The sequence below is a fragment of the Lissotriton vulgaris genome, chromosome 5 (genome assembly GCF_964263255.1).
Source record: "Lissotriton vulgaris chromosome 5, aLisVul1.2, whole genome shotgun sequence".
Classification (NCBI taxonomy): domain Eukaryota; kingdom Metazoa; phylum Chordata; class Amphibia; order Caudata; family Salamandridae; genus Lissotriton; species Lissotriton vulgaris.
In genome coordinates, this window is record NC_141693.1 from 1,529,970,626 (window position 1) to 1,529,998,606 (window position 27,981).

The following is a 27,981-nucleotide window of genomic DNA, read 5'->3' on the forward strand; positions in this document are numbered from 1 at the left end:
GGCACTTGTAATGGTCACTCATAGTTTCAGTTCAAGAGACCAGGACAAAATCAAGCTACGTAGGCAGACATGTCTCTGAGTAGAGCATTGTGTGTAGATTGCTCAGTCCAAGAGAAATGAACGCCCCATGTAACATGGCAGACAAGTCAGAATGTGCAAAATCACTATTGCATCTTTTTTCTGTTGCTGAAACAGAGCCTCAGGGTAGTTGTAGTCATTTCAATCTGTACAACGTTTGACACATGGTTAGCCTCACATACCTGTTGCTAAAATGTAAGAGGGCTGAACCATACATTTACATATTGACACATGTCATGTGTCCTGGGATGATAATTTAATTGTAATGCACCTACAGACACCATTCCAAAATGTGGCATGTACTGGAGGTTGATACATGTAATCTTATATGCAACAATACACATTGATAATGACAATCAAACATCTCTGATACTTTGAGGATTGCATGTTTAGAAAATAGATAGATAACACAGTAGCAAAACATGAGAGCAAACAGGACATTGAAGTGTTGTGACAGTTAATGAGGTGTAACTTACCAGACCCCACTCCTCCAGCTATTCCGGTCAAACCCTGGGGATGCAGGATGGCCAAGACCTTCTCCTCCTAGGAATACATTGGTAATACGGCACTGGGTGTACCACCACCAGTCTTCTGGGCCTTGAGATGTTGATGGAGATCAGGGAAAGCATTTTTCCCCTCAGGTCGTTCCACCTCTTCCTAATTTTATAATTTGTGTGCAGGGTTGTACCTACAGTATTCACTCTGTCGACATTCCCGGGCCTCATTTTCTTATTCCTACTGAGAGGAGTATGTTGGACTTGGGTTTCAAAGAATTGCGGCTATACTTCTGTGATTTCATCTACCATGACTGACAACTCAGCCTCAGAAAAACATGGATTTTTTGATGTAACATAACTCTAAATTAAAGTGAGTGACAATGACTAAAAAACAAAACACCAAGGGATAATAGAAAAGAATGAAACCAAAAAGTGTGGAGAGTGTAAAGTGCAATAGGGAAAACAGGGTTCCGTTATATCATTAAAAAGGTGTGGTCTCTGACTCGCTGTGCTGCAGTATACAGGGAAAGGATCATGGTCTACTATGGGGTACGTTTTGCAGTGTGATTTGCAGGTGTGTCCACTTAGCCAATGGCTATCAGCTGTGTTGTTTTTGTATCCATCTAATTGGCACTGTTCTAATTTTTTGCTGCCACGCTACAGATGTCAGAGAACCAGTGCAAGGGGACCGCCAGAACAACTGTGTTTTCGTAATCGGTTCGGTGGGAAGCAGTAGCCTTGATGGCGACAGAGTACATATCACCAACTTTGCGGTCCACCGCGTCCAGACACACTCCGTCAATGCGATCGTGTTTCATGATGCATGCATCATAATATGCTAGGCAGAAGACCGCCTGTCCAGCAGTCTTCTCTTCTTGGGGCCCCCACTGTGGCGGTACGGTGGTGAGACTGCCAAACTCATAATCGAGCCCTAAGTTCCTGTGCTCGAACACTGCTTCAAAAAATGATGCTAGAAAATGCAATCTCTATTTACTTCAAATATCTGCTATGTAAATCATCTATTATATTGAGAAAAAGGCATTCCAATTCTGAAGATTGTGTTCATTACTTGGAGTTTTTTACAATTCTTGAATGAGAAGTGCCATCTTGAGATGGAGGCTGGGACTGGAATCTGCTTGGCAACTGCAGAGTAATACAAGTACAGACATTATAAGGCGGGAATATGAGCCAGTCTCCTGCATTGTAAATGTACCAGTGAACATCTGCTTTCAGATTCTATTTGGTTTTCATAAATATTTAGTATGTACAATCAAAATGTTTATTTTAAAATATGGAATTAGGTCACTTACCCAAACCACAGACGTATTAGGTAATATGACTAATATATAAACAGCTATTGTTTCAGGGACTTTTCTATGTATTTTAATTAATGTTTTTATTCTAGAGATTTTTTATTATTTTACTTTTGTGTACATTATAAAAATTCTGGTCTTGACATTAGTTTTTCTCTTTTAAAGGTAGATCTAAAACAATTTGGTATGTGTTTCTTCAATAGAGTGCTAGAATTTATTGGGCAATTGCTGTACACCCCGTAGGCAGTTAGATCCCCCGTGACCTGGCTAAAACACTGCTAATAATTAGTGGACGCTGATGATTGCATCAAGACACACACCATTTTACCTGAACCTCAGTGGGTAGTTAACTAACTAAGAGGTCGGCCACAGAAAATAAAACAAATGTATGTCCTGCAGTGTGTTAAGGAAGGGATGCCAATTTAATAAGATTGAGAATGATTTTTATGTCTATTAAGGAATCGAATTATAAATGGCTTGGTTACCCCAGTAACATTCTGGAATTTTTCAAAACAGCATCATTACAGCTATGAAGGAGTATCAGTGCCTGGAAAGTTACTAAACTAAGTCATAAATTTGAACAGGGCACGTGGTGGGTGATAACCCGAGCTACCTGCAAAAGAGACAGAAGAAGAAACTTTACTCCAAGAGGAAAGATGTTCACAAAATTACAGATTGGTGGGAAATCTGAAAGAACAACAAATGATTGCAAGGCCACCACCAAGTTTAGATTCAAAGCCCAGGTGCAGGATTTTATAGTTTGATGGGATGGTCACATTTCAGTCTGGAGGTATTGTTTATTCATGAATCAGATACAAATTTCAGCTCTGTAGATACGGTAATAGTACGGAGGACTTCAACTGTGCGATCAGCTGAGGAGCGTGTGTGAAGGAGACAAGAAAAGGCAAAATTCTCATCCTTTTTTGCTTTCCACAGGGTCGAGTGTTTCTGTTGGTAGTCAGGATTTCGAGGAAATGGGACCCAACAGAGAAAAGCTAGAGAAATCAAATGCAGGATTGGATATAGTGGAAGGACATGAATATATTTAATTGTCCCTAGATAGTGAATAGGGTAATGGTCCTGGTGCTGGCCATAGAGGGGGTCTGGCACAAGTTCAGATGGATCACTGATGCACCAGATGGGCAAATTCACCAAATTTTCTGAGCCAAGGCAAGATATAGTTAGTGTGGTCTGGGTGAGCATATGACCAGAATTGACTTTCGAGAGGTTCTAAGGTACTAATGATTCATACACCAAGTACTGGTCTGGAATTCAGGATGGCTCCTACCTTACACCTTGGGCAGCCAAAAAGAAACACACAGAAACCATATGCTAACATAAAATGCAAAATTGGGGTACAGAATTAAAGCACAGTTCTTACAAACAACACATATTATTTCAGGCAACATTTAAATGTAGAAGTGCAATTAAAATACTAAAGTGCAATTCAAATACTACCTTGACTACCCTTAAATCAACATATCTGTATTGGTCAGTGGAAGCTGCTACTGAACATTGGTGGGGGAGGAGAGAAGGTAGGGGATAGATATAAAAATTACAACTTACCTGCTGGTAACTCTCCTCCATCCTCTCCTCTTCGTGGCTCCCGGGAGCAAACAGGCTTCCCTAAGCCAATCACAATGCTTTGTCACCAGCATGATAGGTGCATTGTGGTTGGTGTGAGCAGCCTGTTGACATGATGGTTTGGCCAGCCCGAGATGGGGAGCAAAAAGGCATGCACACTTAGAGAGTGCTCACCACTCTTCCGCCTTCTGATGAGAGCTGTTGTGTTATTTTATTTTTCCGTTGCACTGCTCAGAGAGTAGTGGGGTAATGGTCCTCGGCATTTGCGGAGGAGCCACAGCTGGCATAAGTCCTTCGTAATTTATGATCAGATGATAACAAGTTATTTCCTCCATGGATCATCTCTGTTTTTACTGTACCATTCAGAAGACTCACTGGTTCATGTAATTCAGCAGTACAAACAAGCATTATAGATGTATGCACAAATCAAGCAGAATATGTGACTAGAGACTGGATCTGGGAGATGGACTATCAAGTTAGTATATACAATTTGCTTTTTTTGTATTGTCAACTCATTTTAGCTTGTTAGAACACCTATTGTTGCTGGTATTATAACTCCGCACTATGTCACTGTCATTCAACAACACAGTATATTTACTTTGTCCCTAAAACTGTAATGTAAAATTGATTTCACCAAATTGGTTTCACTCTCCAATAATGCAATTGTAAGTTGGTGCAGTAATTGAAAGGTTAGCATGGAAGTTAAATGTGAAGTGTGAGACGCAATGTGCATTTATACTACACACATTTGGCACAACATCATGCCTCCTGAGGGCACTATTGTGTTATGGCTCCATTGAAGTTGAAAAGTACTTCCTTTACACATGGCAAGAAAAAATATATTGTGCTGTGGAAAATGTACTTTTATATACTAGCTGAGTGGCACTATTGTGTGCCTTGTAAGTCCACAAGTCTGGGCGTTATGTTATATTATGTTTAGAGTATCTGTATGGAATGCATATCACCCAAGAAGGTCTACTATTACCTAAAGAATTATGGCAATGTCCTGACTAGGGGCTGTTAGAAAAGAGGGTTCTTAGTTTCTTTAGGAGCCCAAGTATGAGATTGCGCACCCATCGACAGGGAACGAGGTTGAGCTGGATCCCAAGAAGAGGATGCTGATTGCCATGTGGAAGCTGAGCCAGCTGTTCAGGTTTGCTAGGCCTAAAGTGTGGATGGCTTTTTTAAGTGTGTGTAAGGAGCTTGAAGAGTGTGCATTTGTGACTTGGGGCCAGTGGAGGTTTTTATGATGCATGGAAATTAGTGTATAGGTGATAGTTGCTGCCTTGTAGATGACCCAGATTCTCTTAGTGAGCTATGTGGTGATACTGAAGTAGAGTGCATTACCATAGTCCTGCTTGCTGGTGATTAGGGTCTGTGTGATGGTTTTGCTGGGGCTGAGCAGGAGCTATGTGAAGATTTTTCTAAGGAGATTGAGATTGTTGAAACAGGAAGATATTACCAAGATGACCTGGTAAAACATTGATATTTCAATGTCAATTGCTATCTCTAGGTTCCTGGCTTGATTGGATAAGTTGGGAGTCATCCATAGTTCAGGGGACCACCCAGGTGAATTTACCTGGAGTATCACCTCTGTTTTGTCTAAGTTGAGCTTAAGGCAGTTGGTCTTCTGCCAGTTGACAATTTCAGGCAAGCAGGTGGTGAATGTTGTCTTGTGTTGAAGGTGCCACCGGAGAAAGGGAAGATTAACTGGGTGTTGTCAGGCATATGAGACGATGTGCGTGCTGTGCCATGGTGATATTGAAGAGCATGGGGCAGAGGGAGTATCCTTGGGGGATTCTGCTGGAAGCAGATGAAAATGAGGATCCAGGATGACAGAATTAATTAATCTGGGGAGGAAGTATCTGAGCTATTGGAGAGTGAGTCTGCGTATGGCAGTTTTGTCGGGCAGTTAATTGTGGATGAGGGTAGAGATTATTGAATTCGGTGAAAAATTTGAGAAGTATGAGGGTCATTGTATCTCCATTGTCCATAAGGCAGATACTGTTAGTGGCAGTGATGTGGAAAGTCTCTGTGCAGTGATCCGGCCTGAATAAAGAGTGTGAAATGGCCAGCAGGTGGTTGTAATTGAGGTAGATAGCCAGCTGTTAATGGCAAGTTTTTCCATGACTTTAGCCAGGAGATTGATCTGTAATTGGCCAGGGACTTCTGGAGGTGTTGATCAGAGAAGATAATCTAGGTGTGGAGGGTGATGGTTGTGGAGTTCTGTGCCTGCAGTTCTGTGTTGGTATGGTAGGTGTAGGTCAATGTGGACAACTGAGTGGCTGATCGAGGTGAGGGGGTAGACCAGTTGACTGTACAGTCAGGAAAGTTAGAAAAAACATGGTTGAGGAGATGTTTAGCAGAGTGGGTGGCATCCTTCCCTCACTGGGTGAATTTGTTTCTGTTCAAACCTTCCAGATGGTTGCTGTGTTTAGGATGGGGAGGTCCTCCAGGTGGAAGTTGAGATCAAAAAAGGGGGACGAAGGAGCTGGAATCGAGGACAACTGTGGCAATGAGTTCCATGATCGTGTTTAAGTGATTAGATGTCAGTCCACGAGGTCAAAAGAGTAGGGCCCCTCCCAGGGTGGTGTTGCTGGATAATAGAATTAATAATGTCCTACCTATCCTACTGAAAACAACCTTCACAACACGTTACAGAAACACTTACCCAAGAATTGGACAATCAGAATGAGTAGGTCAGAAGTAGCTATAACTTATAATATACTAAAACTGCAGGACGTTAATTACATGGAATAGCATATTATAGTAACAATATTTACTTTAATTAGAGTTGTTATTGAAGAACCTTATGACTCTGAACATCCACTCTGATCACCTATTATTGAACCATTAGAAGCCGCAAACTAAATCAGAATCTGAATGCCTTCAAAACCCATTTGAAATATGGCCGAAGACAGACCTGGAACCCTCTCGGTCAAGACCCCACGTTTAGCCTGCCTTGGGCCCCACCCCAAGAGCTCCGTTCAATCACTTGCTTTTTATGCTGCACTCCCCAGACGACCAATTGACAACAAATAAGATAAGAAAAGAAGCACATTCTGCTTGTAATGGGCCTATAATTGTATAATACTTTCAGATACACACCTAAAATGTTCTGATTCATGCATATCTATTATCTTGCTTATTGAACCATGTGTTTGTCTTCCACTGTATTGACCCTCTGACAGTACTTTGATGTATCAGATAAATAACATGATTTGTGCTGTAGAGCACAGCAATACATGCTTTTTAGGGTTCATTATTTCCAGTAAATATGTGGATGGCCAGATGCTTTACCTTCCAGTAATCCCTCCAATCTCACCAGTGCGTTCTGGCCAACCTCACTCTCCAGCTCTTCAACAGACAGACCCATTAGGAAGTCAGCAGCAAGGCAGCAGTCACATGAACACTTCTCTTCAGCTGAAAAATATGATAAAATAAGGAATGAAGCAAACAAAAAGTACAATTTCACCATGATAGATGATGTCACAGAGAATGACAAATTAAAATCACTGAGTTAATAGCGAGTGCTCCATTAAAACATTTTTGAGAATCAGTTTATATCAACTTATTTAATGTATTTAGGTATTTAATATGCTCTCATTTTTTTTTTTAAAGAAGGAAAACATTCTATTATTACAAAAGCAAACGTCTAGTATGAAGAGACCCAATTGCTTGAACAGTAAATGAATTTGTTTTCTGCCCTCCTTGTGTTTTTCTGTTAGTGTAAAATCAGCGCCCTAAATATGGTTGTACTATCGTATACACAGCTCTACCAGTAGAGCACAAAGTTCTGCCATTGAGGGTGCACATCTAAGCACCTTTAGCATGCTATATGATGAATAAAGATAGTACGCAGCTCAGTTTCCAATGACTTGTTTAGATTAACGACTAAAGAGAGCTATTTATTTGATGTTTGCCAGTGATGTCTGAAGGTCAAAACAGTTTGGCGTGTCTAGTAAATCATTCCTTGAATCCTGTTCTTGCAGCCATCTGGCAATCTCACTTCCTTTTCTGGCTGAAAATAGCAGAGGCTCCTATCAGTCTACTTTGGAATATATGCTCTTATGACAAGTTAATCATTTGCCTTGACTTCACGATAAGCTATGTTGCCTCAGGAAAGAGGGACACAGGCCCTGAAACAAGAAGACGTTGGAAGAAACAATATCTTCTGCATGCTGGGAACAGGGATAGGCCTCTGTAGAGTGTCTGTCACAGTGCCCAACAGCGAATTTGGTTGGCGCTTGGCCAGGAGGATAAGGGTAACGTCCCACATGCACTAGCCTTATCAGACAGATGCGGAAACTCGCCCCTCTTCTGACCACCACCTCAATACAAATGATAGTTTTGGGCACCATCGTTTCAAGGTTGGACTACGGCAATGCCTTATACATGGGCCTCCCTCAGAAACTAGCCAACAGACTCCAGGTGGTCCTTAACGATGCAGCAAGACTGGTCTTTAGGCTTCCTAGAAGATCCCATGCCACCCTGCTGCTACACAAACTGCATTGGCTCCCCATTAGAAAGAGAGCAAAATTCAAGGGCCTCTGCATTATCCATAAATCAATCTATGGCCAGGCCCCAACTTACATAAAAGAACGCCTGGAGGCCTATGAACCTGGCCGCACGCTACGGTCCTCCAAGGCTGGTCATCTATCCTGCCCCTGATACAAGCTTACATCAAAAGGAGGCAGAGCCTTCTCTGTCTTGGCCCCCCAGCTCTGGAACGAGCTTCCTGAATACCTCTGTAAGGAACCCTCCCTGTTTCCTTTCAGGAAACAACTCAAAACTACCTTGTTTAGAGAATCATTTAGTACTGCTTAAACTCACGCACCAACCAGGTGTCGTTGAGCTGCACACCTTCTCCCCCCCTAGCGCTGAGAGACCTGTTGGTGATTCAAGGCTATATAAATGTCAATTAACATTAACATTAACACATTCTAAATCCTATATGGCAGTCACACCGAGGTCCTAAGTCATTCAGAAACCATAAGGATCAAGCGGCCCAGCCCATCAGAACTAAACCAAGAACCTCTGCTCCTCAAGTAGATTGAGCATCTGCATTCACTCATGGACTGCAATTGTGATGAATCAGTATCACAACTGGCTTGCACTGTACACTATGATGTTGATGCTGTAGAGGGACAACTGGGACGATCCCCTTTTACACCAGTCCTCTAGATAGAGGCTTGTCATCTAGTTTCCTGAACTGTTTGAACTATTGCTCTTCCTCCCCACCTCCCATTACTTTTGCAAATAAGTGATTGGCCAATCGCCCTTAATCCCTGTTTCCTGTTGCTAGTGGAAAAAGGAGGTTCCAATGGTGGTTCCAATTGCTGTGGCCACCTCTACCACCTTTGACTATCAATTCTTGAGAAGGGCAATTAAACACAGTAATATTGGCAGACTTTCCTTGGGTGCCACCTCTTGTCAAGTACTAGTTTTCTTGTCTTGGAACATTTCTGATCAATTGGATGTATGATAATGGAATATATACTTTTACAACGCCTTTTTTACACCGCAATACAATCATAACGTGGCAGTTACAACGACCGCGTTGTGACTACGCAGTGGCATCACAACGCAAGTCGTTACAGCGACATGCGCTAGATGCTGCACTGGACTTATAAATAGTATGATTTACTATTCCAACTCCAGTGTGTGCAACACTAGGGAAGGTGTTGGAATAGTAAATCATACTATTCCTTAGTCTAGAGCGCCATCTTGCGCAATTTGTTGTAACGACTTGCGTTGTAATGGCACTGCATGGTCACAATGCGGTCATTGTAACGTGATAGTATTGCAGTGTAAAAAAAGCATAGTTAAGGTTGTTTCCCATGATAATGTTTCTGAGAATCTGAAGCAGGCTAGGTACAGACACACAGACACACCCACACTCACACACACACGTGCAAACATCTCGCTTCAAACAGAAAGAGCAACATGAGAGGTAGGTGGACGGGCCTTTGTTTCTAGGACCTCAGAGAAGCAACAGCCCAGTATGGAAAGGAAATCTGAGTGCACTCCACCAAACATCATTAATGCTTTGTTTACTTAGGAGCCCGGGTTGCAACCACTATGGGGTGCTTTCTATGTAATCAAATAGTCTCTAATAAAAGCATTTTGTAAACCACTTTTTCCATGGATGACAGTTTAAAATTGACCTTTTGCCCAGTAGAGAGAGCAGAGGTATTTAGTGACATGCAAGTGGATTCACCAGTCCAATATGGTGAGGCAAAGCCCAACAAGGACATTACACATATCAAGGCGTTGGTGGCTACATTGAGCGCAAAGCCAGAACATTTCCAGAAGGAAAGAAAATCCTTCAGAATAGTGGATCCCATATTATCACTCCCAGGAAGGAGGATATGAAGAAGAAGAAGATGATTCCTGTCTTGCAAACATTTTAAATATGTAATGATGGCATTAGCAGTGTTTAATCTCTGAAGTGCTGCAGCCAAATAAGGCCACCCTAGAAATGTTATCTAGCCTTATATCCCAACAAAAGAGTCCTCCTGGGAGGGCCATGGTCTGATAAAGAGGGGAAAATGTAAGACAGCAGACATGGTCATGAAAAGATAGATCCCCAGAGTAAAAAGCTAAACAGTGGGATGTTTGTAGAGGAAGAGATTGTTGTAACGTATGTAGGGCTCTGGTGTAAATTTCCCGGGTCATGCCCTTATACAGATATAACTTATCATATCCTTATATATGCATACGAATCATAACCATATTTAGGCACAGACAATGCAGTCCAAATACGGCATGGCTACTTATACTAAGCTCCCAGAGTACAATGAGTTCTTGAAGACAACCAGCCTTCAGCAGTACAGGACTTCCCCCTGCTTCAGTAATGATTTGTCCCAGAACTCTTGGAGTGTGTAAAGAACTTTGAGTTCTGAATGACGTTATTATGTCCACCCTTACTTCAAACTCGGCACCTTCCAGGTATAAATATGCCCACATCTGCCCTAGCAAAACACACGGATGTTTTGGAGTAGATTGACTAACTACTTACCCAACGCCCTGCTGTATGCGAGTGCCGAAGGAAGCTGACCCTCCCTGCTGACGCACTGAGAGAGACGCTGTCTTTTCTCCTGCCGAGAAATCTAGCTCCAGTGTTTCCCTGCTACCCTTGTGGGTTACTGGGAGAGTGAGTCCTGATAGAGAGAGACAAGACCTCCTTCATTCTATAACCAAGTTACGGAGCTGATTAGACCCTTAGAGAATTATTGAATAGATTCTTGGCAGAAACTATTTAACTCAAGCTACACTAGAATGATAATCGAAGACCTCAATAGTCAAACTTCAGTGGTGGAACAAAAAACCTTTGATATCAAAGATCGTTTGGCTGTTTTACAGGACTTAAATGAAACAAGAAGAAGTCTGAGTAACACAAAGCTTAAGCCAATGGCCGCTGAAGAAAAACCACCTGTCCCAGCAATACCTGTCTGGATTCCAAAGATTGGTGATCTGGTCAGAGAAAAGAACGCGGTGAAGAAGGAATTTGGGCCTTCCTACAGAAAAGCAGTACCTGTCTTAGCAATCAACGGAACAAGATCAGTAGTACTACCGCCCCTTGCTGGTAAAAAGGAGAACAGATTTGTATCAATCGACCTGGTAAAACCACAACCATGTGGCCAATAATAAGTAGTAGGCCCAGTGGACTCCCAAGATGTAGCAGAAGACCAAACCTTGTTACAATTCAAGAGGTTCAAACTGAGAGACTAATCACATTTGATAAACCTGCAGTGAATAAAGAAGGACTATTCAACAAAGCCATGGAACTTGTGCCTCTTGATACCTAAATTGCAACAGTTCGTCAAGAAACACCTGTCCACAATGATGTAGCCTCTGACTATACTAATATGAAAAAGGAAGAAGCAACTACAAAGATTAATAACAATCCTGATGAGATTCCAATAATTGACAGAACTGCCTCTAGCTATTTCATCAATTTTCGATGACTTTTCTGAAGATCCTAGTGAACATGAAGAAAAGCCAGCAAACAAGACACTCAAAGAAAAAAAAACAGAACTCTTTCATCAGCTTGGAGAAATATATCTGATTTTACCATGGATTGAATTGTAGATTGTATTAGGTGTAATTTTCCTCCTGCTCTGGCCCATTTTATTTTTAAGCTTGGGAAGAACGATTGATGGAAAATGCAGTACAATGGACACAGCAAGTCAGAACATCAACTTGGTCCTAAAGCCACACAAGTCATCTCATGTTGAAAAAAGAGACGTGTCATCAGTAAACATCACAGCCATTCCTATACCTGGTGGTGTAGCATGGGACACTACTGATTATGAGATCTATGGCCCAGTTAAACTCTTGAAGTATCCACATCAGTTGTAGGTTTCATTAAATGACTTTGTCCCACCCAGCAGTTTCTCTGATGATTGGGACTTTGAGACTATTAATAATATGATGTCTGATTTAGAAATGTCAGCAAAGTTTACAAATCATGATTATTTAGAAGGTTCATCTGATTATGAAGAAATGTATTGCTTTAATCATTTTGGGGACCAATATTTGCATGAATCTGCAAAACCTAGAAATGTTTTTATTATAATCAATGGGAACATTGTCCAACACTGCCAAAAGGCAGCTCGAAAACAATTTATGAGAAATGTCCATACTTCTCGGGGTTCAATGTCACAGATCCAGAAACGTTTTATTTTAAAAATGTAAATAAGACAGGAATGAAAAATATGTTAACCATTTCAAAACAGATTTATTCTGCAAAATTTTATGAACAATTTTCTACATTCGTTTCGAATTCTGGAAAGATAACATTGAAACAAAAACAATCTGGGGTTCAAAATATTGGCAAGTGCAGGGATTCGAATCATTATTCAAAGCCTGCATGATCCCAGAACAAATAATGTTCCTGAATGACACCATTCAACAAACAACCTGTCTTGGCCTAGCTAAGATAAAAGATTTAAACAACCTGTCTATACCAAAACCTATGCCTGATAGAAATAGTACTACAGATGAGGGGTTTGACGTGTCCCATATTTTACACCAAAACAGAGCTAATCCTGATTGGAAAAAATGGTTGATCTGGCCCACAGACACTAATATCTGTCAAGATAGATTCCTGGACAAAACACAGGGGTTCAAACAGAACAGGCCAGACCCAAGATATTCCCAGAGACAACATCCAGGGATAATAACAACATACAGTGTAGGAAAACTATGCCTCGAATGGCTACTGAAATCCACACAACCTGAAATTAAGCAACACTTGACTTTACTTAAAGAAGGGGCTGAATTGCGAGATTTCTTATTGGGACCTCGCAAACAGCGTCAAAAACGTTTCATATACGTCGGTATATATGCTGCTTACAACGAAGCTTTGAAAGTGACGCAAATTGAAACTGCTGATAAAATACGAGAAATTGATCGTATTCATTTGGAAAAATCACTGTCTGTAGTGGACAATGGGTTAACGACTCTGTCCTGCAGAATTTATTCTTTGGACAGCATTTTATCATCTGCTATTGATATAATAGAACAGGATATGCTAATGCTACAACATGGCCAGTCCCAATTATGTTCTATTGTACAGTTAGGCTGGACGTTACAAAATCTGCGTTCAGGCTACGTGCATTGGCATCTAATTAACATAATGTCATTATTTTCTATCTTTAACCTTACTGATAAACAAATCTCTTTGGCACAAAAAGGAGCAGACTATACGGTGCTGAGCATTGAAAAACTAGAAAGATTACCATTAACAGTTTCCGAGAAACCTGTCATTGAATGGATAATACATGGTACCATAACAATACCAATAACGAGATTACAGTTTCAATACTGCCTACAGCATATACCAGCGGGCCAGTATGAAAGGTTGGGTAAAGGATACATAAGTCGACCTGAAATGTACCTTACACACACAGATGTTGGAGTGGGGGTAACAAAGAGGTATTTCTTAGTGGAAAAAATTGTGAAAAATCACTAAGTGGTACACTTCTATGTCAAGAAATTAATTTACATGGAGCCTGCGAGGGTTCATCCAATGATCTTTCTTGCCACTTGTACGGCACTCCAGCAACACAAATGGAACCTGTTTTCAGGCAGCTTTCCAACGATAGCTACGTTATCTTAAGTGACCACAGCTGTTGTGCCATGTTGCCAGGAATGCCTTATCTTGTCAGTGTTACATCCAGGGTCACTTGTTGTATGCAAGTATTGTATCCAAACAACAAGCCAGACAAGGAGGCAACAATTTGGCCTTCATTGAACATCTCTTCTATTCAAATTGATACATTAAGCAGAATGAAAGCCATTCTTTTACAAAAAACTGTGCCTTTGACCTCGTCCAGAGAAACGTATGATCTGCAAGTTGCAAGGACCTCAGCAGAGATACATGCATTATTATCAACAAACTGCCCCGTACATTTCGTAGAAATGTTAGGTCAAATTTTAAACATGTCAGATACCAGTGGCATCGCACATGGATGTAAGACACTTTTTTGGGGACTGTTAGCGCCCTTTGAAGCAGTCCTGAGCATTTTTCCGATATGGCAGGTCCAGTCACCAGCGATACCCAGGTTACCATGGAACAAGTGATCCAGGCACTGCGGTACTGAAATAGGATAACACAGGTCCTCAGCTTGGCTCGTCTAAGAAATCTGAATACCACATGGTTTCGATCATTCAGACCAATCTGGCAAGATTGCATCTTACCTGTTCTACGATGCCTGCTCTGCGGAGAAGAATTCGTGTTAGACATCTGTCTCTCACTTCCATCAGCCGTACCTATGGATGTCGATACTTTGCTTGGTAACGGCTCATGCAACGTGTTGTCCCCAGCGGCTACCAATTCTGATGATGGCATTCGTTGAGACCTCACCATTACGACTAGGTGGCGGTGAGGTACGAGATGAAAGTGGCACACAGGTACAACCTTCTGTTGGGGGTTCATTTTGATAGACAAGGCACGTGGACGCCCGCTGTGAATGCAAGGGCCCTTGCAAAAAAAATAGGAAACAGGCCAGTCAGGGAGCTCCTCCAAATATTCAAATCAAAATATGTGGCTATTGGGACCTATGGGGCGGGCATTTGGGGCTGGCAGCAAGTGGAGGCGATACAGCGAATCGAGAATAGGTTCCTGCGATTTATAACAGCTACATCGAAGAGCACTCCTATATATGTTCTACATGCCGAAGTTGCTCTGATTCACATCACAGACATTATAATACTAGCGCCTGTTCTACTCTGGCATAATGTCTGGACCAACCCTGCCACAGAATTAAATAGATCTATTATAGAGGACTGCTTAAGTTGTGATGGGATGAAAAATATTAGATGGCTTAGTTACATCAAGAACTTTGTCAGCGAGATTGGTCATCCTGAATATTTTACTGACCCAGCCTCCCTGGAACAGCTCTCGTGATCCACGTTCAAAACGATTTTGTTGGAACATTTGGAATTGCAAAGGTGGAAGGGAGAAAGGAACAAAAAATCTTTCATGAGCCACGACGAAGTGACATCTCAGAGGGGCCCTCAGTTGTATCTTGTAATAGACCATCCCCTACAGCATCGTAGGCTCCTGACATACTTTCGCCTGGAAACCTTCTATAGACTCGTATCATTCCAGAATTGCAATGACTGGGGGAGAGTAAAAAGGCGGTGTCCTTGTGATGATAAATCATTCCAATCAAATATACACTGCACTCTTTTTTGCACTTTATAAAGCCACTCCAGACGACAAATCTTAAAACCCCTCCTGTTAACCTGGGGCCTAAGGAAAGCAAGAGACGCCTATAATAAACTTAGGTCCTTAGACGACTGTCTCACCATTAACATAGTGAGCCTCTACTTGAACACAATTTTAAGAGTGAGAAGGACCATGGTCATGGGATAGCAAGTATTATTCAAGCATTTTTAACTACTATGCATTTTAATTGATTGCATTGTTTTATCCATTTTTAACTTCTTTTTAACAATTTAAAAATCTATATTTAGTAATGTTTAATTCTGAATGGAAAAGATGGAATTTTAATTGTGTATACTTTTATGAATTGTGAATATGGCTGAGATACCCGCCACCCCCTCTCAACACAATCCCCAAAGGAGGGAAACCGGAAACAGTTCTTGAAGTTTTTGGAAGTGGGAGGGAGTGACCCTCCCGGCCGTATTTATTAAAACAAAAAATTATAAACATTTAAACATTAATGTACAATTTCATACCACATTGCGATGTTTGGCTAACCTTAACAGATTCTCTAATACAGAGGTTCTCCTAGCTGAACTATCATCCTACAAAACATTTACTTGAAATATTGAAATTGTACATCCTAACGTTTAAGGGCCAACGGCAATGTCGTAACCGGTGTCAAGATCCCTAACCAGACATACCCCCCCCACTTGGAGGGGCGACAGCACTGAGGCGTACTCAAGTGCAACTACTACCAATTTCCCTTGACTTGACGGGGGCACTTATCAACTCGACGCCAGTTAAAGGTCGTTCGAAGACTCGTGTGAGGTATCTAGAAGGTATCGTAGACCTCCCCCCAACCCCACACAACTTACCGCATCTGCCGTCGCAGATGTCACTGGCCCCGGGAAATTCCCCAGGAGGGGGCTGTAACCCCTCCTACACAGGAAGGGGCCTTGACCGCCTTTCCTCTTCTTTCGGCGACCCATCCTTAGAAGGGACCGCCTCCCCGTTGAGGGGCCAAAGGCCACCTCCCCCGAGCGCTCCCATCCGTGTTGGGTGACGCCCACTCATAGGGATCTTCCAATTAGTGCTCACCGATCATGACCTTACCGCCCGACCAAAATAAATACGACAAATGCTAACTAAACGAAACTACCTTGGCCACTATGACCGAAGAAACCTGTTTATAAATGGACCTTACATCCGAAGTTCTTTAATCGCAAACTTGTAAATTAGACCAATCTTTATGACGCATTTCAACATCAACACAACACTACAATAACCTGTAAACGAAATAGAATAATTGATCAAATTTATTAAAAACCACTGGCTGTCCTCAGGGGCTGGTGGGTGGGTCAAAATTGGCTCTTCGTTCCGTCTCGAGCTCACGTGCAGCGAGGAGGTGCAGCTTCAGAGCACAGGAACAAGAGGATGTCTTCTGGTCTTGCGTCCCTTTTTATCCATCTTCAGGGCGGGCGTAAACCCGCCCCTGCCTGCCCCGAGGGCGTGGCCCGCCGCGTCAGTGTCTAGGCCAGCCCACTCTAGGGCGGGAAAAAAGCGCGCCCCGGCTACGCCGCTTCAGGCATACCAGCCGAGACGCGCCTCCCGCCCAAAATGGCTTCCCGGGGGGATCGAGGCACTCTGCCATACGTTCGGGGGGACCGAGTGGTCGCCCCTTTCCATATGGCTGAGATACCTGCCACCCCCTCTCAACACAATCCCCAAAGGAGGGAAACCGGAAACAGTTCTTGAAGTTTTTGGAAGTGGGAGGGAGTGACCCTCCCGGCCGTATTTATTAAAACAAAAAATTATAAACATTTAAACATTAATGTACAATTTCATACCACATTGCGATGTTTGGCTAACCTTAACAGATTCTCTAATACAGAGGTTCTCCTAGCCGAACTATCATCCTACAAAACATTTACTTGAAATATTGAAATTGTACATCCTAACGTTTAAGGGCCAACGGCAAGGTCGTAACCGGTGTCAAGATCCCTAACCAGACATACCCCCCCCACTTGGAGGGGCGACAGCACTGAGGCGTACTCAAGTGCAACTACTACCAATTTCCCTTGACTTGACGGGGGCACTTATCAACTCGACGCCAGTTAAAGGTCATTCGAAGACTCGTGTGAGGTATCTAGAAGGTATCGTAGACCTCCCCCCAACCCCACACAACTTACCGCATCTGCCGTCGCAGATGTCACTGGCCCCGGGAAATTCCCCAGGAGGGGGCTGTAACCCCTCCTACACAGGAAGGGGCCTTGACCGCCTTTCCTCTTCTTTCGGCGACCCATCCTTAGAAGGGACCGCCTCCCCGTTGAGGGGCCAAAGGCCACCTCCCCCGAGCGCTCCCATCCGTGTTGGGTGACGCCCACTCATAGGGATCTTCCAATTAGTGCTCACCGATCATGACCTTACCGCCACAGGCCGGATAGTTGACCGGCTATCCGGACCCCCCACACAACTCCTACCTAAAGGTCATGTTTCAACGATTTTAACCATGCTAAGAAGTCTCCTAAGAGTAACTCATTCCCCACCCAAGACAAATGCACACCATCCCCCGAATACATACTGTCATCATTAATACAGCTATGAGAAATAGAATGCAATGCCCTGGAACGGAACAACCTACTCATTTTATTGTTAAGCTTTCTAACAGAATGGTTCAAAGCAGGAATAGAGATAGCCCCCCGCCACACCTTTCGTGGAATCAAATGGGACCATGCAATCGTGCACCCCGGAACTCTCCTCGCCAACCAACTTACGGTGGAAAGCATTGCCTCCAGGAGTAGTCGTCTACCGATGGTGACCAAATCATTACCCCCAACATGCACTATAACTATAGACGGCGGTGACCTTGTCCGCCCTAACAAACCCTCGAAAAATGTTTGAAACTGGTCAATACAGAGACCGCCCCTTCCGTAGAAGGACATCCTGTACCCGTATTCCCCAGCTACGTGAATCATGTCACCTGCTTTGAATACGTCTGCGGCACGCCTCACGTATGAGTGGCCCACGACCCACACCTCCTTTTTCACAGCCGGTGATGTCTGACCGCTGGCCCGGTGTAGGGTCGACTGCATAGTCCGCCCCGCCTCGTAGGCTTGCGTAACTGAAAACCAAACAAAAACAAGAAGCGTGAGTACATTATTACAGCTTCACAACATGTGCAACCGCACGTATCTTTTGTAACAATTGGAGGACCAACGCCCCACTCGTTTCACTTGCTCAACATTAAGACCCCTGGCTGTAGCTTCCGTAGCAGCCCCTATCCGAAAGGAATGGGTCCCAAATTCGCCCGGGTTCAAGCCCGCAGCGGCAATTGACATCGCAAGCACCCGCTGAAACTGAAATTTCGTCAGTGGGGTGGCGTCAGCGTGTCTTAACAAAGTCCCCCCCCATGATGCCACCCTTCGTGCTAGGTAATCCTCTAAACACTTTACCGGACACATGGAGGACCCAGGAATCCTGCGTATGATGACGCAGTCACCCATCCCATCTTGATCAGTCTTGGATTTTACAAAGGAGACAGTCATTGTTTCTCCCCTGATCTGAACGTGTTCCTGGCACAAACCCCCCGCCACATCCAGTTTGTTCCTTGCAACTAGTTCGCTTACCCGCATTGCTCCGTGAAATGCTAGCGTAAAAGCGGCTCGGAACAGCACCGCCTCAAACTGAGATGAACATGTGGCCGGGAGTGTGGCCAACAACTGGGACAATCTATCCAAACCTATCGGGCGCCTTTCATCTACTCTGCGACCCTCAAGGCGTTGCCACCCACGCAGCGCTTTCTGTACAACGAAAGATGCTGTTGGGTCCTGGATAGCGTGTGCTCTGGCAACAAAGGAAATGGCAGCCCGATGCCTCTGGGCCGTAGCCACCGATTTCCCAGCCCTACGTAAGGACATCAGGAAATTCACTACCCCTTCCTCGTGACCCCAAAGTCGCTCTCTATCACTCCCCAAAAAGGCTAAATAGGCCCGAAACGCCCCTTCGTATGCCTTCCTCGTCCTTGGTGCTAGACTCTCTCCCACGAGGTGACGAAGTTCGGGGCACCGAGAGACCAGAGAGCTTCGGGAAAGGGTGCCGGCTCTGGGTCCGCTGAGGGGAGGAAACCCGAAAAAGCCTGCATTTGAAAACGAGACAGTGCGTCAGCCGCCTGATTCATCACCCCTGGAACATGTTTTGCTCTGAATAGCACGTTCAATTGCATACATAGTAAAACAATTTCCTTAAGCAGTCTTAAAATCAGTTTACAACGTGCTGCCTGACTATTGATGCACTCGACCACGGTCATATTGTCAGACCAAAATATGACAGAGTGATCCTTGAACCCATCGGGCCATGTTCTCAAGGCCACCAAGATGGGGAACAGTTCCAGGAAAGCAATATTACTAGTCAGACCATTCTCATGCCACCATGTCGGCCATCTTTGTGCCGACCATTTCGTGCCGAAGATGGCGCCAAAACCTATGCTTCCTGCTGAATCTGTCCACAGCCCCAGCTCCTCAGAAGACACGGCTGGTTCATTCCAGACGATTCTACCATTGAAGTCCGCCAGAAATGCTAACCAAATACGCATGTCCTGGCGGATCTCGGCCGATAGTCTCGTGCGATGATGGCACTCTTTAAGGCCGACCATCGCTTGGGCAATTGAACGGGAAAAGGGGCGGGCCATTGGCATTACCCTCAGGGCAAAATTCAACTGTCCCACCAACTGCTGTAATTGTTGCAGCGTAACTTTTGATGCATTTATACACACTTGCAGCGCAGCCCTGAACTTCAACACTTTCTCAGCTGGCAAACGGAAACACCCTTCAATGGAGTCCAACTCGATCCCCAGAAACTCGAGGCAAGTCGTAGGACCCACTGTTTTACCCGGCGCCAATGGCACACCAAACTGTTTCATTAACACACAAAATTCGGCCAAGGCCCGGCCACATTCAAGATCCCCGGCTGCCCCAAGAAACAGAAAATCATCAAGGTAGTGCATTACATCTTGGAAACCCGTTTTCTTTGTGAAGACCCATTGTAGAAAACTACTGAATTTCTCGAAATAAGCACAGGATATAGAGCACCCCATTGGCATACACCTATCCATGTAATAACAACCCTGAAACATGAATCCTAGGAGACGCTGGTCGTCTGGGTGTACCGGGAGCAATCGGAACGCTGACTCGATATCTGACTTCGCCATCAGCGCCCCGGGCCCCAGGCGATTTAAAATGGCTACGGCCTCATCGAAGGATGCGTACCGCACCGAACACACTTCTGGATCGATTGCATCATTTACGGAAAGACCTCGTGGAGCTGATAAATTATGAATCAGTCGGAACTCACCGGGGTCTTTCTTGGGGACTACCCCTAAGGGAGAACAAACAAAATTCCGGACCGGGGGAACACTAAACGGGCCGGCGACCCGACCTCGAGTCACCTCTTTCCGGATCTTATCCTGTACTACGGTCGTATGCTGCAAGACGGAAAGTTGATTTTTACACTTTTCCACACCATGAAAGTCCCCAACCGGGATGCGGAAACCATACGAAAAACCGTTCCGCAGCACCCCAGCAGAAGTACGATCCGGGTATTCACTGAGCCAGGGAATCATCGCCAGGGTATCAACTGGGGTAGGTAAAGGCGCCCCTCGGACTATATTAGACCTGTTTGGCACCTCCTCTCCCCCCATTATCACCCGTTCTGGCTCTGCACGAGGACTCAGGATGGGACGACCCACAACCACTACATTCATGTTTGAATTTACACGATCCCTGGGGTCTAGTACATTTACCTCTGTTGTAATTAAAGCAGAAACCCCTTTTCCCGGTATTGCCGGCAGGTTTCGAGTAATCGTCGGCACCCGTACCTGATCGAAAGGGCGTCCCCGCATATTGTCGGGAGGATTCGCCAACATTACTTCCCACCAACGGCATTTTCAACATTCCTGACTCCTTCATTTTATCCCAAGTTAAGGCATCATAACAATCCCAGGTTAAACTTTTATTATGCTCTTTTTCCTTTCTGAACAGATTATCGTAACAGAACCAATGATTACCCTGGTGCGATGTCGAGTACCCCATGATTCGTGATTGATAGATTGGGAACTCGGAAAGCAACTCAGGTCTACGTTCCCCCAAGATTGATGTAAAGATTCCCCAAGCATTGCCCCAATTGCCGATATTCTCATTCACTTTAAAGGCGGCCATTTTTGCGCGCCAAACACTCGGATGCATGAGATCCTTCTGACTCTTTACATGCTCTACCTCATAATGATCAACAAGCAGTGAGAAAATGTTCACATACTCCCCCGCCCAAATCTTTTCCTTAATTGCCAAAGGAACATGTTGCCCCAACTTTTCTCTCCGAGAGGGTGTTGACTCATCCCTCGCGATCGGCAATGGCCGCTTACCTGCACCTGACGCTGCCTCTGTGGTCGCAATCGTCCCTGGTGTCTTGTCCCCTACTGCAGCCGGCACGGGCACCTTGGCTGCTTCCCGTTTCTCACGCAATTGCTTTATCAGCGCCTGCGCATCGACAGCCGTGGCGCCCTCGTTACCTTTTCCCAACCACGCTGCCAATTGTGCTGCCAGCTCGGGCGGCATATCATCCTCGGACACGGGGGTGACCAAAACGGGAATTGGATTCCCCTCCTCCGGCACGGGAGTTGGAGCCTCGAGCGGGGCACTGGGACCCGGGATGTCTTCACCCGCTGCCCCCCTCCTGGGCCTCTTGTTTTTCCCTTCCGGGGCTGCTCCCGCCAAAGGACGTTTTGGACCCCCTTCCTCATTCTTGTCCACTCGCTTCTTTAGCTCGGACATCTCCTTCATGAGAACACGCAGCATCTGGTCAGTAGTCATGCGTTTTCCCATCTTCTTCGGCATTCTCCAACAAAGTAACTGTAAAACAAACAAGAACGATTAAAACGCTCAAAATTGGCTCTTCGTTCCGTCTCGAGCTCACGTGCAGCGAGGAGGTGCAGCTTCAGAGCACAGGAACAAGAGGATGTCTTCTGGTCTTGCGTCCCTTTTTATCCATCTTCAGGGCGGGCGTAAACCCGCCCCTGCCTGCCCCGAGGGCGTGGCCCGCCGCGTCAGTGTCTAGGCCAGCCCACTCTAGGGCGGGAAAAAAGCGCGCCCCGGCTACGCCGCTTCGGGCATACCAGCCGAGACGCGCCTCCCGCCCAAAATGGCTTCCCGGGGGGATCGAGGCACTCTGCCATACGTTCGGGGGGACCGAGTGGTCGCCCCTTTCCATTCAATTCGAATAAAGTCTTTGAACTGAACTGAAACTACAACCTTCTGTGAACATTGCTGATCCAGATAATGCTGACGGTAATGCATCTCACATATGTACTATTTCCACTTTTTCGGAAATGGCCCAACTTTCACCTACTGTGGTAGACAAATTCTTTGCCAGCCTATCTGAGTTAATGTTTTCCCCTAACAACGAGAATAACTCTTGAGACACAAGCACACAGCGTTCCCTGAACTTTGATTTCAGCCTTCAGTTTTGATAAACAGAACTCCTAAAAATGTTGAACTATTTTTTACTACAACAAAATTATTTTTTCTCATTACCAAAATATTTACCTTTTTTTTGGCACAGAGTAATCCGCTTAATGTAGAACTATTCTTAGAGAACACAATTTCTATTTTTCGATACCTAGAGACAATATTTTGAAAATAGCCTCTAGCACATGTACAGTATTATATAAATCTGTGATGAAATGGTCTCAACCTTCTTTTCTGTATTAAGAGCCATTTCATAAATGTAAATTTCGTGAATCATTCAGCCAGCATTTCAAATGTAAAAACTACATGCATTATTTTGAATGATACCACTGATTAGAAAACGTACAGTACAATACTCATTTTTCGTGTACAAACCATTTCAAATGCATTGTATGTATTTTTGGGGTGGGATTGTAAACACATGCTTAGAAATGTTACAACTGCTTAGTATTTAGTAAAGATGGACATTCTACATGGAGTGTGTGTTATAACGTATCTAGGGCTCGAGTGTAAATTTCCCGATTCATGCCCTTATATAGATATAACTTATCATATCCTTATATTGGCATATGAATCATAACCATATTTAGACACAGCTAATGCAGTCCAAATACGGCATGGCTACTTCCACTAAGCTCCCAGACTACAACGAGTTCTTGAAGACAACCAGCCTTCAGCCGTATGGGACTTCCCCCTGCTTCAGTATTGATTTGTCCCAGAACTCCTGGAATGTGTAAAGAACTTTGAGTTCTTATTGACGTTATTATGCCCACCCTTTTGTCAAACTTGGCACCTTCCAAGTATAAATATGCCCACATCTGCCCTAGCAAAACACACAGTGGTTTTGGAGCAGATCGACTAACTACTTGCCCGACGCCCTGCTGTATGCGAGTGCCGAAGGAAGCCGACCCTCCCTGCTGACGCATTGAGAGAGACGCTGTCTTTTCTCCTGCCTAAAAATCCAGCTCCAGTGTTTCCCTGCTACCCTTGCAGGTTACTGGGAGATCGAGTCCTGAGAGAGAGATACAAGACGCTCTTTTATTCTATAACCTAGGTACGGAGCTGATTAGACCCTTAGAGAATTCTTGGATAGATTCTTGGCAGAAACTATTTAACTCAAGCTACACCTCACCCACCTACTTCTTCCGTTGTACTAGACTTAGGTTAGGTACACCGGGGTAGGGGTATTTTAGATGCACCAGTTGAGTATTTTTAGTCATTATTTATCATTGTATGTATTTTATATATTTTATGTATCTTATGGCTTCGAAACCATATAAATGCTTACACAGTATTATTTCATAATACTCCTTTTACTGTACGCACTTTACTTCATAGCAAGTACTACGATTGTTGCAATTCACTTCTCCTGCATGGGAAAGAAGACTGCTCAATAAATAACCTTTTTATTGAAAACGCCCATCTCTCTATTTCTCTGCACTTCTGGTGAAACAAAGCATGCACGATTGACTGAGTGAAATAGCCATCTATTGTTTCCGCGACTCTGGAGATATATTCCTTATTCTTGGGGAACAAAGTTGTCATGTTATATGGTTGTCATAAACCTATCCCTTCTTGTGTATTCGAAAAAGTTTCTAGTGACCTCTGAGCTAGCTGGCAATCACAATTAAGTCTAACATAGTCAATAGAGACCTAGTCGACTTCAGTCCTACGTCTAAACTATCCTTTATGTTATTCCAGTGCGCAGAGCCTATTGGGAATATAGGAACTACACTACAAGGTGATACAGTTGAAGTGAAACAGAGTGGCCAGAGACACAGAGGAAGGAGAGACAAAGGAAGACCTCACCACTGAGAGAGATCGATTTTATTAGCTGACAATTCTTTTCTGGGAGCTACTCAGAAGCGCACATGGTGCTTCCTAATGGGTGGAGGGAAACAGCAGCGGGTGGTGGGAAACAGCAGCAGGTGGGGGATGAGGGAGATGTGTCATCCCAAGAAGGTTCTGTTGGTCATGAAGGGGCTCGCGCTCTCCATGCAACTGGAGTCATGCTAGCCTGGATGATATGGGTTGATGCCTCGAAACTGATCCCAGGATGATTGTTTCAGGTCTAGGTAGGATCTGGCCTTTCAGTTCGGGCTGGACTGTTCCCATGGGAAACAGGGTCAAGACTAATTTGCATATGGCTGGGTTTAAACTGGAATGGCATGAGGAGCTAAAAAACGATGGGTTTAGGACCAGATGTCTGTACTGGGGTGAATGTTTGACATTGATCAGCATCAATTGTTATTTTTGCATTTGACATCCCGAGGAGGACAGTAATTCCCAGACGTGGGTCCTGTGCTCTCCATGCCACTGAGGTCAAGCTAGCCCAGTTGATGAGGGGTGATGGTCTGAAACTGGTGCTATTATTATTGGTCAGGTCCAGGGCATGAAGAGCAAAAACACGATGGCTTGAAGCCCACTTCTCTGTACTGGGGTGAATGTTTGACATTGATTAGCATTCTGTCCATCAATTGTTCTTTTTTGCATTAATCTGACTCTCTGTGGCCAGTCCACGTCTTAGTGATTACCACTGACCGCCGATTTTCAGTGGCGGATTTTCAGCGAGCAAGTGAGCGAGCAGCAGGGGAAGCCTGCTGCCTCGCTGCCCCCGATCCCTGCTCCCAGGCTCCCACTCTTGGTGACTTTTTCTCTCGCTGCACAGAGCTCGCGGCTCCCGGCCCTCGGCTCCTGCTGGTCTTGCCTCGCACATGAGGCCAGGTGAGCCATTGAGCCGCGGGCAGCCGGAGGTTAGGCGTGGCTGGGCACCAGGGAGTTTTGCCCGGAGTGCCCTGAGTGCCCCAATCAGCCGCTCCTGCTGTGCTGCTGTTGGAGTGCAGCACAACCATCCAGCAGGAAGAGCTGAGGGCTGCAGGCTGAGGGCTGCGAGCCCAAGCAACAGTGTGCCGCAGTGTGCAGCAGGCAACAGTGTGTGGCAGAGAGAAGGGACCAGCCAACACAGCGAAGGAGGAGGAGGAAAACACACTGCTTGCTGGAGTGGGCCGAATCTGAGTACAGCTTGTAGGCATTGGTGGCGGTGGACTGCAGTCGTCTGCCGTGGTTTCTTATTCCCAGCAGGTCTCCCCCATTGCTCCCCCCAGTGAAGTGAACCCCAAAGGACTGAAAAAAGATCAACCAAGCCGATCTAAGCCACACCAGAGACCTGGTGAGTGTTTAAGGAGCCTAGAGTTTGCTAAGTTTGACATCAGAAGGGTCTCTTCGTCAGGGCTCTTGGACTGGTGGGCCGGTAGGAGCCCTCCAGGGGTACAGTGTTGATCCAGTCCAAGTCTCGCAAATAGCCGTCAGTGGGAGAGGTACCACTGTTGAGATATGTTGTCTCTACCGCCATGATACACCACCGCCGCCACTGCCACTCCAAGAAAAACGCTGTCGCTGCTGAGCCAAGGACCTTGCTTACAGCTCGTGTTTCCCTCTTCGCTTTCCATGCAAGCCTGCTGGGCAAGAGAGGTGGAGTGAAGATGACAGAACAGCAATCAATCAACAGCATAAGGAAACTGGGGAGAGTAACCAATGGAGAATTACCACCTTGGAAAAGCAGAGTATAGGAGAAATTTCAGCATTGGGCCAGAGTAAAACCCAAGTAACAGCAGCAACAACTCATCCTGTCCACATAGCAACTGGAGGAAGGAAGGAGAGATGCATGGAGAAAGCAAAACACGACTGAAATCTAATGCAACACCTACAACAGTACTAACTTTCTTCACAAAATTCACAAAATCCACATCAACTAGCCCCATAACAAAGTCACTAAGACACAAATCAGCTGCCAAAGAGGCATGGAGAATAGAAGCTCAGATACACAAGGCGCAAATGACAAGTATGATGGAACCAAACAATCTGAATAACTCTGAAACTTCAAGGCTGAAGCTCCTAAGCTCCACATCAAGCCCAATAGTAAACAAAGAGTCGTCACAAGACACACGCAAAATTAAACCCAAAGCAAAAACAGCAGCGGCTAAAAAAAAATGTTCAGATTCAACGAAGAGGAGCACTCCATTGAGGCGAAGAACCAAGAAAAAACACCGGAAAAAACCAGAGCAGGAACGACATCAACTCCAAATTCCAGCAACAGCTCGACACATCAAGAAGGCGCTGACTACTTATCTCATCAACAGTACATAGCACCAGCGTAACCCAACCGGAGCTTCTCTTATCAGTAATAGAAACCCTTCAGTCATCAGCAAAGGCACTAGATTGGAAATCAGATAAAATGGACATCCAAATAGACTTCATGAATATCATAGCTCACTACATCGCGGGGATAGACACTAAACTGGACAGACTGAATAAACTGATAACAGCCCAATCAAAATACACACTGGAACAATGTCCCTGTTCCTGTGGCCCAATTATAGACAAACGGAGCGTCCTTCCTAACCCTATAGAACAAATACTGGCATTCAAAGAATCAAGCTCGATTCCTTCCAAATACAAAGTAGTTGACTACAATATACAATGTTCTCCCCCCAAAAAGCCAGATAAAGAAAAGCAAAAAGTGAAGAACCCAGAAAATGTAAGTCCAACGGCAAACATATTAGTCCCAAACAATCAAACTACATTAACTAGACGTAAAAAAAAAACGTGAAAGGAAAGCAAGGAATAAACAAACAGCAGGGAACACAGAGCAAGGTGTGAAAATGTTCCCCATATTCACTGTAACTAAAAAAAAGGGTCAAACACTAAATACGACAAGATTATCTGTGGACCGGATGGACCTATTGATCGAGTCACCAAAAAAGCAGCCTCTAGTAAAAAAAGGAAAGGATGATCTACTCCCAAAGGAAGAAAGTCACCACTCTACGTACAACGCAGCGGAGTCCATTGAAGACAGAAGGGATGGAGCTGCAAGCCTAAGGACGAGTGCGGGCTACGCCACACGGAGAGACCATACATCAAACCAGCAGAGCAAGACTCGCACAGAGGGCATCGCGGAAAAAAGCGCCCGCAAAGGTAACGCGGCTCCCTCCAAAAAAAGCGAACACACAGGTCGTCCATGCAGTTCGGAGATAAGCCCACAACATAAAAAGGAAGGGCAAAATTCAAAATCTATGCTGTATGGGCCTAAACTCAACACCAAACTGGAAAAGTGGTCCGAAGGGACAACATGTATTGCACAAGGCAAATAAAAATCAAACCCCAGACAAAGCAAGACACAAAGCACGGTATGAGGGAAAAATGACCACATCCAGTTTGAAAACGCAGGCAATAACCAAGAGGAATCAACTAAAACCCCGGAAGGTAATGACATCCGGAAACTCACAGTTGGAGTAGATAAGAGCTCACCTTCT

The 27,981-nt window shown here is 44.6% G+C and overlaps 1 protein-coding gene across 2 annotated transcripts in view; it reads right to left on the reverse strand.

Moving 5' to 3' along the window:
- LOC147712937 (cytosolic phospholipase A2 gamma-like) overlaps positions 1-27,981 on the reverse strand; it is a 722,719-nt gene that overhangs the window by 329,499 nt on the left and 365,239 nt on the right. For both annotated transcript variants that reach the window (XM_086923600.1, XM_086923601.1), the window contains one exon: positions 6,773-6,895. In XM_086923600.1, coding sequence (XP_086779726.1) covers positions 6,773-6,895 — 123 coding nt within the window. The remainder of the gene's footprint in view (positions 1-6,772; positions 6,896-27,981) is intronic.